The sequence below is a fragment of the Limanda limanda genome, chromosome 1 (genome assembly GCF_963576545.1).
Source record: "Limanda limanda chromosome 1, fLimLim1.1, whole genome shotgun sequence".
In the NCBI taxonomy this organism is placed as follows: Eukaryota; Metazoa; Chordata; class Actinopteri; order Pleuronectiformes; family Pleuronectidae; genus Limanda; species Limanda limanda.
The window spans coordinates 30510340-30523438 of record NC_083636.1 but is presented as its reverse complement, the minus strand read 5'-3'; the positions used below and the strand labels follow the sequence as shown (position 1 = coordinate 30523438).

The window sequence follows — 13099 nt, the reverse complement described above, 5'->3', positions numbered from 1 at the left end:
GAATGAGTGTCATCATTAAAAGATAACCTGTGGTTCCTCAACCTGGGACCCCAGGCAAATGCACACGCAATACATATAACACACAGATACAATTGCAAACTGCCTACAGGCTCACAGTGGAAGATGTGCTATTAGACCTATTGATTTGTGAATAATTAAATCGCTGAATTTAATTGCCAATTTAAGTCCATCACTGCTAGAGCCCAAACCAATGTATTCAAATATTTCAGAACATTATTTTACCTTTAAAAACACTTTTTAGGTATTTAATATTAGATGATTACAGCGATTAACAGCCAACAAAGTGGCCCCGAGTGTCAATATGTGCATCAAAGAATATCTGATGATTAGCAGGTGAGACTGTGATTAATTCAGTTTGACTGCAAAACGAAAAATTCCGTTCAACAAGTTGTCACATACAATGCTTAGGCAGCCATTGTTTGTCTAAAGTCAGAATTCATCCTTTTGGGACCATGAATGTTAATCGCAATCAAACTAGTGTTTTTTGTAGATATTTCAGTCTGCACCAAGTTGAGTTTTAAAACCAAGCACAAGCCAATTCTCACATGATTTGTATTGAATGTTGGATAATTTTACTTGATGAATGATTTGAAGAATTAATCAATTATCACAATTCCTTTTTATTGACTGACTAACCTGTTCAGCTGAGCAGACGAGAAATCAGATTCAAATTCGAGTTCCTGTCCCATTTCTGTCAAGATGTTGTGAAGGTTGAGACTGGGACAGAGCATAACACACCTAAAGTAACACTATCAGGACTAAGTGTTCTCTGGGTGTGGTGGTGTATTTCAAAAGGTTAATCCAAAATCTAAAAGAGTTCAGGGTCAACCACCCTCCTTACTCGGAAGGCAAGTAAGCACACTCACGTACGTCCTCAATCACAAGTCAATATCTGTTCCCAGCAGTGATGGCATCATTAGCTGATCCGATTCTACGCTGCCCTTCCTACAAATTAAATTCACCTCCAGAAACTGGTTTAATTTGCGTCTGCTCCCAAGTCACCTCTAGCTGTTTGTCCTTTTTCTGCTGTGGAATCACATGCAGTCATACACTGTGCTTTTTAGTAGCACCACTTAAATTCACATAAAGAGGCATTGTGACCCGGCACAGTGTTTAGACTGACAAATCTGTCTTTAAAGCCACCTATGAGTCGTACTAGACCCCAAAGTCCTCAGTGAGCATGACAATCAAATTTTGGGGGTTCAAGAAGAGTTGGAGACGTGCATTCAGTTCACAATTCAATCTTTATTTAATAGGACTGTAATGAGGACCTGAGAAAGGGAAAAAATACAAGATTATAAGTGGAAACAAAACCTCTATTTCCTAATGTTTATAAAAGCTAAAACTGAAATACTGAGACCACAGAGAAACACACTTTAACATAAATAGGAGACCATGTAGGCACAATCAAATATTTAAAAAAATGAAACAATCAACACAATTATTGAAGGTCGAACAGTCCATCAGGAATGTGATGCATGAAACGTCGGACAAACAGTATAATACAACGCAGAAGCTAGTGGCCAGATAACACTGGTGTAGGCAAAGCAGCAGTATGGCACTTAATCTGCAAAGAGGGGGAGAGGAGGTCAGTCGTCAAACTGCAACCGAATACATTTGAGGGGAATCGCCCTTTACCTTGCTATTAAATATTACCTTGCTCAATATGGGGCCCTACTTTTCAGCGACAATGGCTGACTCTGTACTGCGGCTCAAACAGGGGGAGGTGAACCCTGAATCTTCTCTCAAACTTTGGGATGACAGAAATCCGGGTCGAGACACAGCCACACAACTGAATGTATAAGAAACCTCATTAGATTTAAGGCGGACAAATAAAACCTCCCATTCTCCCTGTCTTCCTGACCTCCACGAACACAGCAGTCACCACCTACCAGCCATCAGATAAAGAGGGGGGGAGCTCTACGATCTCACCTAATAGGGCGGTGCTCTAACTCCTAGCTGTCAGCCCTCACACATTTGCAAGACTATCAGCAGCCATTATAAACTTCTTGTGGCATTTTTTCCAGCATGGCCTGTCTACCCTTCTCCTGGATTCAATGGAGTTAAAAAGTTTAGTTTGGTGGAAAGATGCGGTTCTAGGTCAAGGAAGACATAATTTAGGTTTGGATCAGAGGGCAGATCCAGAATCACTTTCTTTAATATTGCGAGATTTAATTTAATCTCCTGCAATAATTCATGGATCTTGATGAAAAAAATATTGTTTATGTGTTTATCGGAGTCAACTGACTCTGAATTTGTATTTGATGAATATAAATGAAAGTTGGGACTCTACTGATGGAATATAGTTAACGAGGGGAATGTTTCAGTAAATCCGAGCTGCAGTCTTCAAGCATACGGGGAGACACCAGGGATATCTGTTAAAGCAGATGGAATCAGCCACGGAAATTTCAAATACATCGCTTACACGTCTGTTCTTCAAAGCCCGAACTGAAGCTGAATTCTTTGGGGAGATGTACATTTCTGAGCCTTTTACATATGCAAGAATAAAGATCCTTTACAACGTGAGATGCAGAGTGAAAACGAGAACAAGAGCGACCTGTTCTAAAGAGATACCCGTCAATATGTATAAATAATTACTGTGCTTCAGAAGCAGAGAAGATCACTCCGGGGAAAACAGGAAGACAGCAGAGGAGATGTGTGAAAAGTAGATGGGAGATCAAGGCAGAGACAGATTTTCTGAGGATGGAAAAATAACGTGAAACAATCATCTCAAACAAAATGGACGTGTTTATAAAAAGAGAAGGATGACAAATTTGGACAGACAGAGACGCCACTGCCTTTCTGATCTTTCTTTCTTATCAGCCTCTCAGATGAGCCTGTCGTGCTGCTGTGGCATTTCATTCAGTTCACACGTAGGTCAGCAACTCTCCATGGAGCCTCTGACAGATCTGGGGAAGCAAGAAGATAATGTTGAGCAGAAGGTCAGGGAGACAAGATTATGAGTCGATTAGATGAGACGCAAATCAGAGAGGAGTTAGACGTCCAAGTATTCATATCAGAGAAAGCATGTGTCTTAGCAGATCGCCAGTATGGACCCACTCAGCAAATTGCTCAGTGTTAATAACTTGCCCGAGGGCACGGCCTGAGAGTGATCACAACAAGTCTATAGCTCGACTCTCCATCGCATGCACGGACTACTGATTCCCCAGCCTGCTGTTAGATTCTTCTACAGTAGCCCAGAAAGGACACACCTGCCTCCCACCTCAGTTAACAGCAGCCAGGTGACTAACAGAATGAAATTTGATGTTATAAATTTATTGCGAGCATGAAAAATGCCAAGGTAGAAGAAAGCTACTGACCAGCACTAGAAACACAGAGCAATGATGAGGAATTTGGCTTTAGAAATGAAATGTATTTTACGGGGCCACAAGATAGCGAGCAGCTCTGTGTGGATATGTGATATGTGCACAGCAGTGCTTTGAACTAACACCAGCAGGAATAATGTTCACAGCAACGCTAACATGTTGATCCTTGGCCATCTTTTATCCTCTGGGGAACATGAATAACATAAAAATGTTTTGAAGGATCAGAGGATAACTGAGGTCATTAGGATTATTATTTATCCTCCGAGGAGCATGAATCATAGAGTGTTGTTTAAGATGGAGTACATGACGGCCTACCGGCAGTGAAGCCAGTGTCTTGATTCCACCCTGGTGGCTCGCTACAGTATAGGTCAGAAATCCTGCCTCCTCCATGTTAGTCGATGAGACATGAACACGGTTAATATTTTATTGTCGGTAAATAGATGCTATTTTGTTGGTTAGTTCTCATCACACTGAGGTATGTTTAAGAGCTCATTGTGAGCCTCGATTTTGGTCTTAATAAACATCTGAGATTGACTTATGATTGGCAAACTCTTGCTTTTTGGCACAGGATGGAAGCGTTCTTTTGTATCGCGGATATTTAGGCTTAATTTCTGGATAGAGGGAGGATGTGGAGATGCATCATCCACCTTCTTATCTATGGTTTAAATGTTTGTACAAAAGGTAATTGCAATCTGTTTTATAGTTGTTGAGATTTTCAGTCTGGACCAAAGGGGTGCACGGACTGACTTTAATATTCAGAGAGCGATGCCACGGCTAAAATCCAAGCATGCTTCTCTGGTATCTGAGAAATGTGTTGAGATTAAAAAAGAAGCCTGGTTTTGGCCACGCATATATAAGAGCTTACAGTCAAGACTTTTCACATTCAGTAGTCACCAGGACGTGCAGTCAGTCCTCCAGCTATAACCCCACACAAGTTAATACATACAAATTGTTACACAGCGGCCGAAATTCCCAGGGAAAGCTAAAGGAAATCAGGTCTCCGCTGCCTGTCCTTAGCAGAACTAACAGGATCAGCAGCGCTGCTGAGACACAACATGACAGCTCTTTACAAGCTTCTCACCCTGACACAGATTCAATAATTTAGCCGCTACTAGGTACCAGTCATCACGCCTGCAGTAAACAAACTGACTATTTCAGGCCATAATACGGGTGCTGATGCCTTTGGCAAAGAAGGGAGAAAAAGAGCAGGATATAAAAAGTAATACACAAAACAGAGACAGTGCCGGATGTAAACTCACTTTCCCACATAACACACAAAAGTGGAGCCTGTCTGTCTGTAAGAATTATTTTAACACACACAGGCCAACACACATAAACCATTTATCTACTATATTTATCCAACAGTATCTCCGATGACATGCAGGTTAGATTAATTGGAGACTCTATCAGAGACTGTCTTGGAGGGATGGATGAACAATATATCAACCTCGACAATTACGCCCTTAATATATTTTTAATCATGGAAATATCATCACAGTAAATGATTAATGACCAATATCCGACTTGATTTAATTTAAAACGTAAACATGCACAAGTGTATTTGTAAATGTTGTTGAGTGTTTAGATGCTTTGGATAACTGAAATGCTCATTACAACTTTCTTGCCAAGAGTTAGATGTCTGGAGAAACTATTTATAGTGATGGATGATGGTTCTCCACCTCCTCCCACCATCCAGAAATTAAGCCAAAATATCCTGGATACGAGCGCTGCCATCTTGTGCACCTGGAGCCAGAGAATGTGCAAATAGCGATCGGGGGATGGAGCCGGTCTGGTGGCGAGGTCCCGCCAATATGCTCGACCAATCGCGAGACAATCTCAGCTGTCTATCATGATGGTCCACCTCATCAAATAAATATTAAAAAACTAGATTACCTCTTGGCCAAAATTCAGTTTGATAAGAACTAACTAAAATGACAGAAACCTGTTTGACGTGTACTTTTTAGTTTGGTCAATGTCCTATCCACTTACATAGATGAGGAAGGACTTATGACCTGTACTGCAGGCTGCCACCGGGTGGCGATCCAGACACTTTGGCGTCACTTTTTGGCGGCTGTCATGTCGTCCATCTTTATTTACAGTCTATGATCTGTATACCGTACCTGTGCTGACCATAAAGACTGGGAACAAAGGGATCTGTCTTTACACTAAGCTAAGCAGCTGCTGGCTGAAGCTTTATTTGTGTACCGACATGAGAGTGCTATCAATCTTCTCAATAAACTTCTAACAGACAGAAAGCAAAGAAGCAAAACCTTCAAATTGACAAACTTTTCCTTTAAAACAAAAAGAGTTTTAAATCTTTTCTTCATCTCTGACAAAATCGGCCCTTTAGAGTTGAGACTGAGTCAACATGGGAACGTGGTGTTGCGTTTACATTGTGAAAGACAATCAGAGCTATTGTGCGCTGTTTCTGCCATCTGTGCTGGACAGTTTAGTGCCAGTGGGCTGGGTCCACCTCTCCAGGGACTCTGTGTAGACTGTGGAACAGATTGACTCTGTTTGGATTCATAAACTGCGGACGGACGAGGAGACTGGACTCTGACTGACCGTACGTAAACTCATACAGTCAGATGTTTAAGGACGCGTCCCCATTTGACCTGAATGTTTCTCGCAGCATTCGAAGTCATCGGACATTTTCGGGATGTGGAGACATTGTTTGCTCTGGTTGACAGGAGCTGCTTTTAACACAGACAAATAAAATGCTCATAAGTGGCATTGTGTTTATGTTGCTCTGGGCTTTTAGAACCACTCAGGATTAAAAGTCTATATTATTTTGGGGGGTGGCTAAAATGGTGGAAGTGAGACAAAAGTCTTTTTTCACAGTAACACACATTAATATACCCGGATACACAATATTCACAGACACAAACGCACAGGGAGGGAAATATGGGGAGTGTGATCCAAGCTGCCTCAGGCAAAAACAAACTGACCACGTTTCCTCCGGTCGTCCCTGTTTCCTCCAACAAAGCCGAGTATGTCTGTCCCTGACGTGTTCTGTTCCACGGCATCACATGAATGAGAGAGGAGGTTTGATCCTGTTTGTTCTGCCTCGGACTCAGACGTGTGAACCAGTTTCTCCTCAGTATCATCCATCTGAAGTGTGTGTCTGTGTGTGTGTGTGTGTATGTGTGTGTATGTATGCACATGAGTAAAGGATTAGTCACTAACAGTGCGCGTTGTTAAGGAAAAAGCCGCAGCTGGGCACATCTGGATCCAGCTGTTCCTCTTTACTCTCACCACATCCTTGAAAAAAGCACAGGAGGAAGCTTTGTTATTTCCCATGTCATTAATTTTTGGCTGCAGTTAAAGCTTGAGTGTATCATGACCGGGATGAGACTGAGAACATGAAATTAAGTCAGACCAGAAAATAGTAATTGTGCTGATGTGAACTTTTGAGTAACGACTTGTGAGGTCATGATGTTTTAATCCGCCGGTGGAAAATGCTAAAGGCAGAAAAAGGGAGAAAACAGAGGATCGTTGCCAGATTAACTCGCCAGGGAAGCCCAGGGCCAAGATGGACTGTGGGTCGCTGCTGACCTTCAGCTTCTTCAGCACTCTGATGTATTTACACACTCATTAGGCACAGTTCTCACAGCAGCATGATCATATTTTCCTGAAATCAAAACCAGTTCTCATCTTCTGAAAAACGATCCAGCCCCGTGTGTGGCATGCTGCATTAGGTTGCTGTAATTTGATTGAAGTTAAATAGATTTCGGGAATAATATCCACCACGAAAGCATGAAATAAACTGAAATAATGAAACGAATTAAAGCAACTCTATGTAGCCTTTACTCAGCAACGGCGCCCCCTGTAGCCATTTCTGCTAATTAATTATGTTGGGCTCCATATCCGAGTGAAAATATACAATGTAATTATTGACTTCTACGCCTTTTTAACTGATTTACCGTTCTGATTCTGGAGATCAGAAGATCGTACCCGCAAAATTAGATAGAGCATGAGCAGACATTCACGCTGAGGAATGGGAATAAGAAAGGCAGTAATGGTTTGATGGTAAGTGAACCATCAAACTAATTTTGAAGCTGCTATTTTAAGGTAAAAAAGAAAGAAACTGTGTTTGAGAAGGTGAATATGTATGAGCCACCTTAAGGCCCTCAGCGTTTCATTCGATTGAGCATCGTTCTTCAGTCTTGCACATTCCCAAACAAATTAAGAGACAACTTACAAACCCATCACCACTAAGTGAATCTGAAACCCTTGGAGTAAATTAGCCACTTTTCTTGGTTGTTAATCCAGTGTCAGGATTAATGCTCCATGCGGAATTACCTAATGTAGATAATGGCACCTGTTTGGCTGCAGAGCTGAATGGATGCCGAATAATTTTACAATTTTTTTTTGCATTAGAATCTCAGTTTCAGAAGCTTTTTAACCAACATTTCAGTCGAAATCTTACTTCTGCTTTATGCATCTCAGTTCATCACATCCAGTTTACTTTGATTATTCTCTCTTGTTTTCTCTGTTGTCCCATTAGTGTCAGTTCAATTAAGCAGATGTATAATGTTTTGATTTTTGGAATCAGAGCACATTGGTTAAGAAAATGTGTTTGATGTGACATCTTTCAAATGGGAAGGCAATTTAAAATGCTTTAGCAAAGGCAAAGAAATCATTAAAAGAACAATAAAACAGAAAAAGGAAAGACAACACAGTAAAAATAGTTCATACAATTAAATTCAAAACAATTCCATCACTAACTTGCCCCTAATACGATGAAGGAATTTCATCAGAAATTTGATAAACTGTGTAGATTGAATTAATAAACTAATAAATTAATGCAGTGATACATTGTTTAGTAGGTGGAATAATATAATTAATATACAGCAATAACTACTTTGTTAAGATATTCTATAAGGTAAAAAAAATATTAAGAATCTGAAAACGAAATGTGAAAAATCTGTAATACGTAAGAATATTCTAAAATATGTTATAATCCTCCGTGAAATTGCATCTTTCTACATAACACTGTTTTTCTGCCTCAGAAACTGTCTCACTACAGGAGAGTTGGAATAAGATTTTTTGGTTTTGAATGAATGTGTCCTCCTTTTTGCTGTAAGAAAACTGACTTCTGCTTGTCCGTCTCACCGCTCACAATCCTCACTGTGTTTCTGCAGGGAGGTGAACTTTAAGAACTTCACTCTGCTGCAGCTGGACGAGGAGTTTTCTCGGGGTCGAGGTCTGGACGTTGGGGCCCGGGCCTGGAAGGGAGGCAACGTGCTGCTCTTCTTCTGCGACGTGGACATCTACTTCACCGCCGACTTCCTCAACAGCTGCCGACTCAACACACAACCCGGTGAGACGCACACACAAACACAACCACACATGCATTCATACACTTCTATCTTTGTGAGAACACTCATTGGCATAATTGCTTTTATAGCGCCTTACCCTCACCTTAACCATCACAACTGAATGCTTAACTGTTGGGGTCATTTCACCATAACCCTCTTTGAGATTCTATTGTCTTGACAAACCGCCCATCCCAACCATCCTAGTCCTGACCCCTGACCCCTGGCCCTAACCACTCAGGCATAAAACCTAATCCCAATCACCTCTGTCTGATACAAACAAAGAAAGGTCGGAAGTTTAAAAGCTCTTTTGGTCAACCCACTGCTGCCTCACCTGTGCCTGTGGTCTTTTTAACTTCCCTTATGTAATTATTTTATTCACTTATAATTATTTATTTACACATCTGCCCCTCGTAGCACTCATTCAGGATGCTTTGTTTTAGGCCTAATCTATACCTAAACCTAATTCTAACCATAAAAAGAGAGTGTTTTTATGGTTAGAATTTTTAATTGCCCTTTTAAGAAGCGAGCACTGACCCTAATGTCTTTGCTTTCCCAAAATGTGCCCTCACAAAGCTATGAGTTCTCTCTCACACACACACACACGCATTCCGTAATGAATAATTTCCTAGCTGTCTGACAGCCCTGTCTCTCTACATCGCAGGTAAAAAGGTTTTCTACCCAGTGTTATTCAGCCAGTACAACCCCACTCTGATCTATGGAAGCCCTGAACACATCCCAACTGTGGAGCAGCAGCTGGTAACACACACAAACACACACACACACACACACACACACACACACACACACACACACACACACACACACACAAACACACCAATCAAATCTGATGTTCTCCCTTTTCTTTTTTCAACCTTTCTGCAAGCCACTTCTTGAAAACATTGTGCTTTATACCTGAGAGGTTGAGAAATATTTTCACCTCTCCAGCTGCTCCTGTGTTGAAACCCAGAGAAGCTATTGAAGTTTCTCCCCTGTGTGTGGATCTGATATGTTTCTGACCTCTGTAAGACGTGTGGTGGTTTTCCCTGCAGGTGATCAAGAAGGACACGGGGTTCTGGAGGGATTTTGGCTTTGGCATGACCTGCCAGTACCGCTCCGACTTCATTAACATAGGTAAATATTAGAGAACAACAGGCTTCCTGGATGGCGACGGAAATATGCACTGCTATGTTAATGGTGCCATGACTTAATGGATGTGGGGGGAAATAAACACAAATGGCTTGACATTGCATTACTCTCCTAACTCGAATGGGATTTTATTTTATTACTCTGCATGAAGTAGCTCTGAGCAGCAGTAGCAGCATATATTAGCATCTCATCTCATAGCCTCTCCGTCCTTTCCCTCCGTATATTAGATCAGGAACATTGGCTCTCACGGCAGATTTACATCAATTTGGTTTCCCTCCAAAGTTTTATTGCTTTTATTGCTGCGTACTGCATCATTCCCACCAGACGTGACTGTTATTTGCTTTATTAGATTTTCTCATCATCTTATTATTACTGACTGTGTGGTTATTATCATATATTGTCTGTGCTGTATTGTATATCTGGTATGAATGCAATCTGAGTATATTACTGCAAACCAGCGTAATGCTCCCTGAATGTACAAATAATAATAATAACAATTATAAAGTGGTCTGGCAGAGGTAACTACTTTGACAGAGTGCAGCATTACCTGTGACCTACAGGATTTATTTTCACCATCATCTAGGTCATTCATGATGACAAGAGGCCAAAACCACAATTTTTTAGGGCCTCACTTTATCCAAAGCTGTACTATTGAACCCAAAATGATAAAACTGTCCATGTGCCTAAATATCCAAACATTAGTGTCACATGAGAGAAAGCTTGTATGTGTCATTCCCGATGTCCAAGAAAACGGAAAATGGATTTGAAAGAGTTGATGCTTGCAGAAACGATAAGTTGTGGTTTTATAGCTGCTTCAAGCTCAGTGACTTCCATGAAATCTTGTTTTTATTCAGTTGAAACAATCAAGTGTGCTGGTCTGCAGGCGAGCTGATTCCCCTTTTTTTTCTCAGGGGTTTATGCTAAACTAAAGGAACCACAATTATCTTAGATGAATCTCCACAGGAAAGAAAATTACCATGTTTCACAAATTGTCAAACTTCTCCTTTAAGACATAATTTAGTCCTGCGGGTTTATGCTCATCAGAAATGACAATGGAATTCATTATTTAGAACGAGAGTACGCACAAACAAATGAACAATTCATCTGCTGGGTTCATGTCTTCTCTCTGTTTAGCCCCCGAGCAGGAGTTAAGAGAGGAGGCCGAAAGAGAAAATCCAAAACAAAACACCCAGCTTGTGTTACACCAAGTGAGGGCATCACGGTCCAGACATGCAAAGAGGCAGATTTAAACACGCCCGGTCGAGATATGTTGCCGTCAGTCGAGAGTTCCCTCGCTGCCTCCTCACAAAACAACCAACCACCGTGCGGAGATTACGATCGCGTTCTGTTTGCTCTAATCAGGACTCACAAACAGCATTCCACTAAGAGTTAGCCAACACAGTGCAGAGAAAACATTGCTTTGTATAGTGTTTGCATATCAAAAGGTTTGAAATCTCTATGCACAACAACATGTTTAACGAAGCTGTGCAGCCACAAGTTTTAAATCCTGTGTTCTTTCTGTTCTCGCAGGAGGCTTTGACATCGACATCAAAGGCTGGGGAGGCGAGGACGTCCACCTCTACAGGAAGTACCTCCACAGCAACCTCCTGGTGGTGCGGGCGCCGTCACGGGGCCTGTTCCACCTGTGGCACGAGAAGCAGTGTGCCGACGAGCTCCCGCCGGACCAGTACCGCATGTGCATGCAGTCCAAGGCCATGAACGAGGCCTCGCACGGCCAGCTGGGGATGCTGTTCTTCAGGCAGGAGATCGAGGCGCACCTCCGCAAACAGAAGCAGCAGCAGAACTCCAGCCCCAAGAAGACATGAAGACTCACAAGTGGCGGAGTTCGAATCACTGCAATGACGGGAATCGGTTCGAAGTGAGGAGACCAAACCAGCTGATATGCACGACGTACGATTTTAAAGGAGTAGTTCAACTGTTTTCAAGGGATTATGCTTATTTGCGTTCTTTTCAAAGATTTCACTCTCATCTGTGTACACAAAATATGGAGCTGGAGCCAGCAGGTGACTAGCTTAGCTTAGCATAAAGACTGGAAAATGTCTTACGATGAAATAACCAGCGTATCAAGGACGATTTCAAGTAAAAGTATCTAAAGCACATTTCATGAAGACGTTTCACCAGGTTTCTTCAGTTCCAACTGACTGATGGGAATCCCACCTAGTAGGGTTGTTAGGAATCGTTGAGGTTACCTGAGAGGCTGGATCCATCCTGCTGAGGGTTTTGTTGGGAGTTGACTGCGGGTCGTTGAGAGTCGTTGACCCACCCGCCCCCTGTGAGCCATGTGTCCTAAGGTGTGAATTGTGGTGAAACTTCCTGGGGATGGAAGTCAAGACTGTGTTGTATGTGGCTACTGTACTACCACAGTAGGTAGTGTCTTAAACCTCCTCCTCTGTTCAGAGAAAGTTTTTTCTATTTTGACGCTGATGGCTTCCTTCACTCCTCTTTCAATCTTCCCTGGACAAAATGTGGACATTGTTGTCTTCAAATGAATGTCCCTAGTCCAACTAGACTGCCGAGTCCTGACCTAAGGAGCTGGCTCTCCTGTGCTGTGCCATGCGTTTGTCAAGTGGCTTTTAGTTTCCCCAGTGTACAGGTCTGTGCATTCCTCACTACATTCAACTGCATGTACTACATTGCTCTGCTCATGTCTGGTTGTTTTGTCTTTGGACCAGTTTCTGCCTCAGAGTGTTGGTTGGCTTAAAATGTTCTGGGATGTGGTGTTTGTTGAAAATCCTCCTTCAGATACTCCAGCAACATAAGGGATGACAACGTGGTGATATTATATAAATAAAATGGGCCCCTCTGTTATACAGTTATATAATATATCATATATATACATTATTTCTCTTGCATTATGTTTAAGCACCATTATATTGCTAAATTGGTTTCAGATGGAAGACATTTGACATTTAGCAACTTTGAATAGTTTTCTTCTTCATGGATCAGTCTCCTAATCATTTTGTCTAATCCGTTGACGTCTTATTGAACATCACAATTATCAAAACTTGATTTATTACAATTATTAAAAGGAAAAACACCATATTCTGGAAATCTTAGATGCTTGAATCCTAAGATTTGAGCACTTTCTGTGGAAAAATGGCAATAGTTGGCAATCGATTTTCTGTCATTTGGCCGATTCCTTACCTGACTAATTATTTCAGCTCTACCTGTGTACTTTGTTGTGTAATTAAATCTAAAACAAAACATGTTTAAAATCATCATCATAAATATGTATAGTATTCAAAAAGTCCAATCTGTAAAGTT

At 41.5% G+C, this 13099-nt stretch overlaps 1 protein-coding gene across 1 annotated transcript in view; it reads left to right on the top strand.

Moving 5' to 3' along the window:
* Positions 1–12680, top strand: part of csgalnact1a (chondroitin sulfate N-acetylgalactosaminyltransferase 1a) — a 36757-nt gene extending 24077 nt beyond the window's left edge. Inside the window, exons 5-8 of the mRNA XM_061074298.1 lie at positions 8492–8670; positions 9330–9424; positions 9718–9799; positions 11345–12680. Coding sequence (XP_060930281.1) covers positions 8492–8670; positions 9330–9424; positions 9718–9799; positions 11345–11640 — 652 coding nt within the window. The 3' untranslated portion in view covers positions 11641–12680. The remainder of the gene's footprint in view (positions 1–8491; positions 8671–9329; positions 9425–9717; positions 9800–11344) is intronic.
* Positions 12681–13099: the final 419 nt, after the last annotated feature.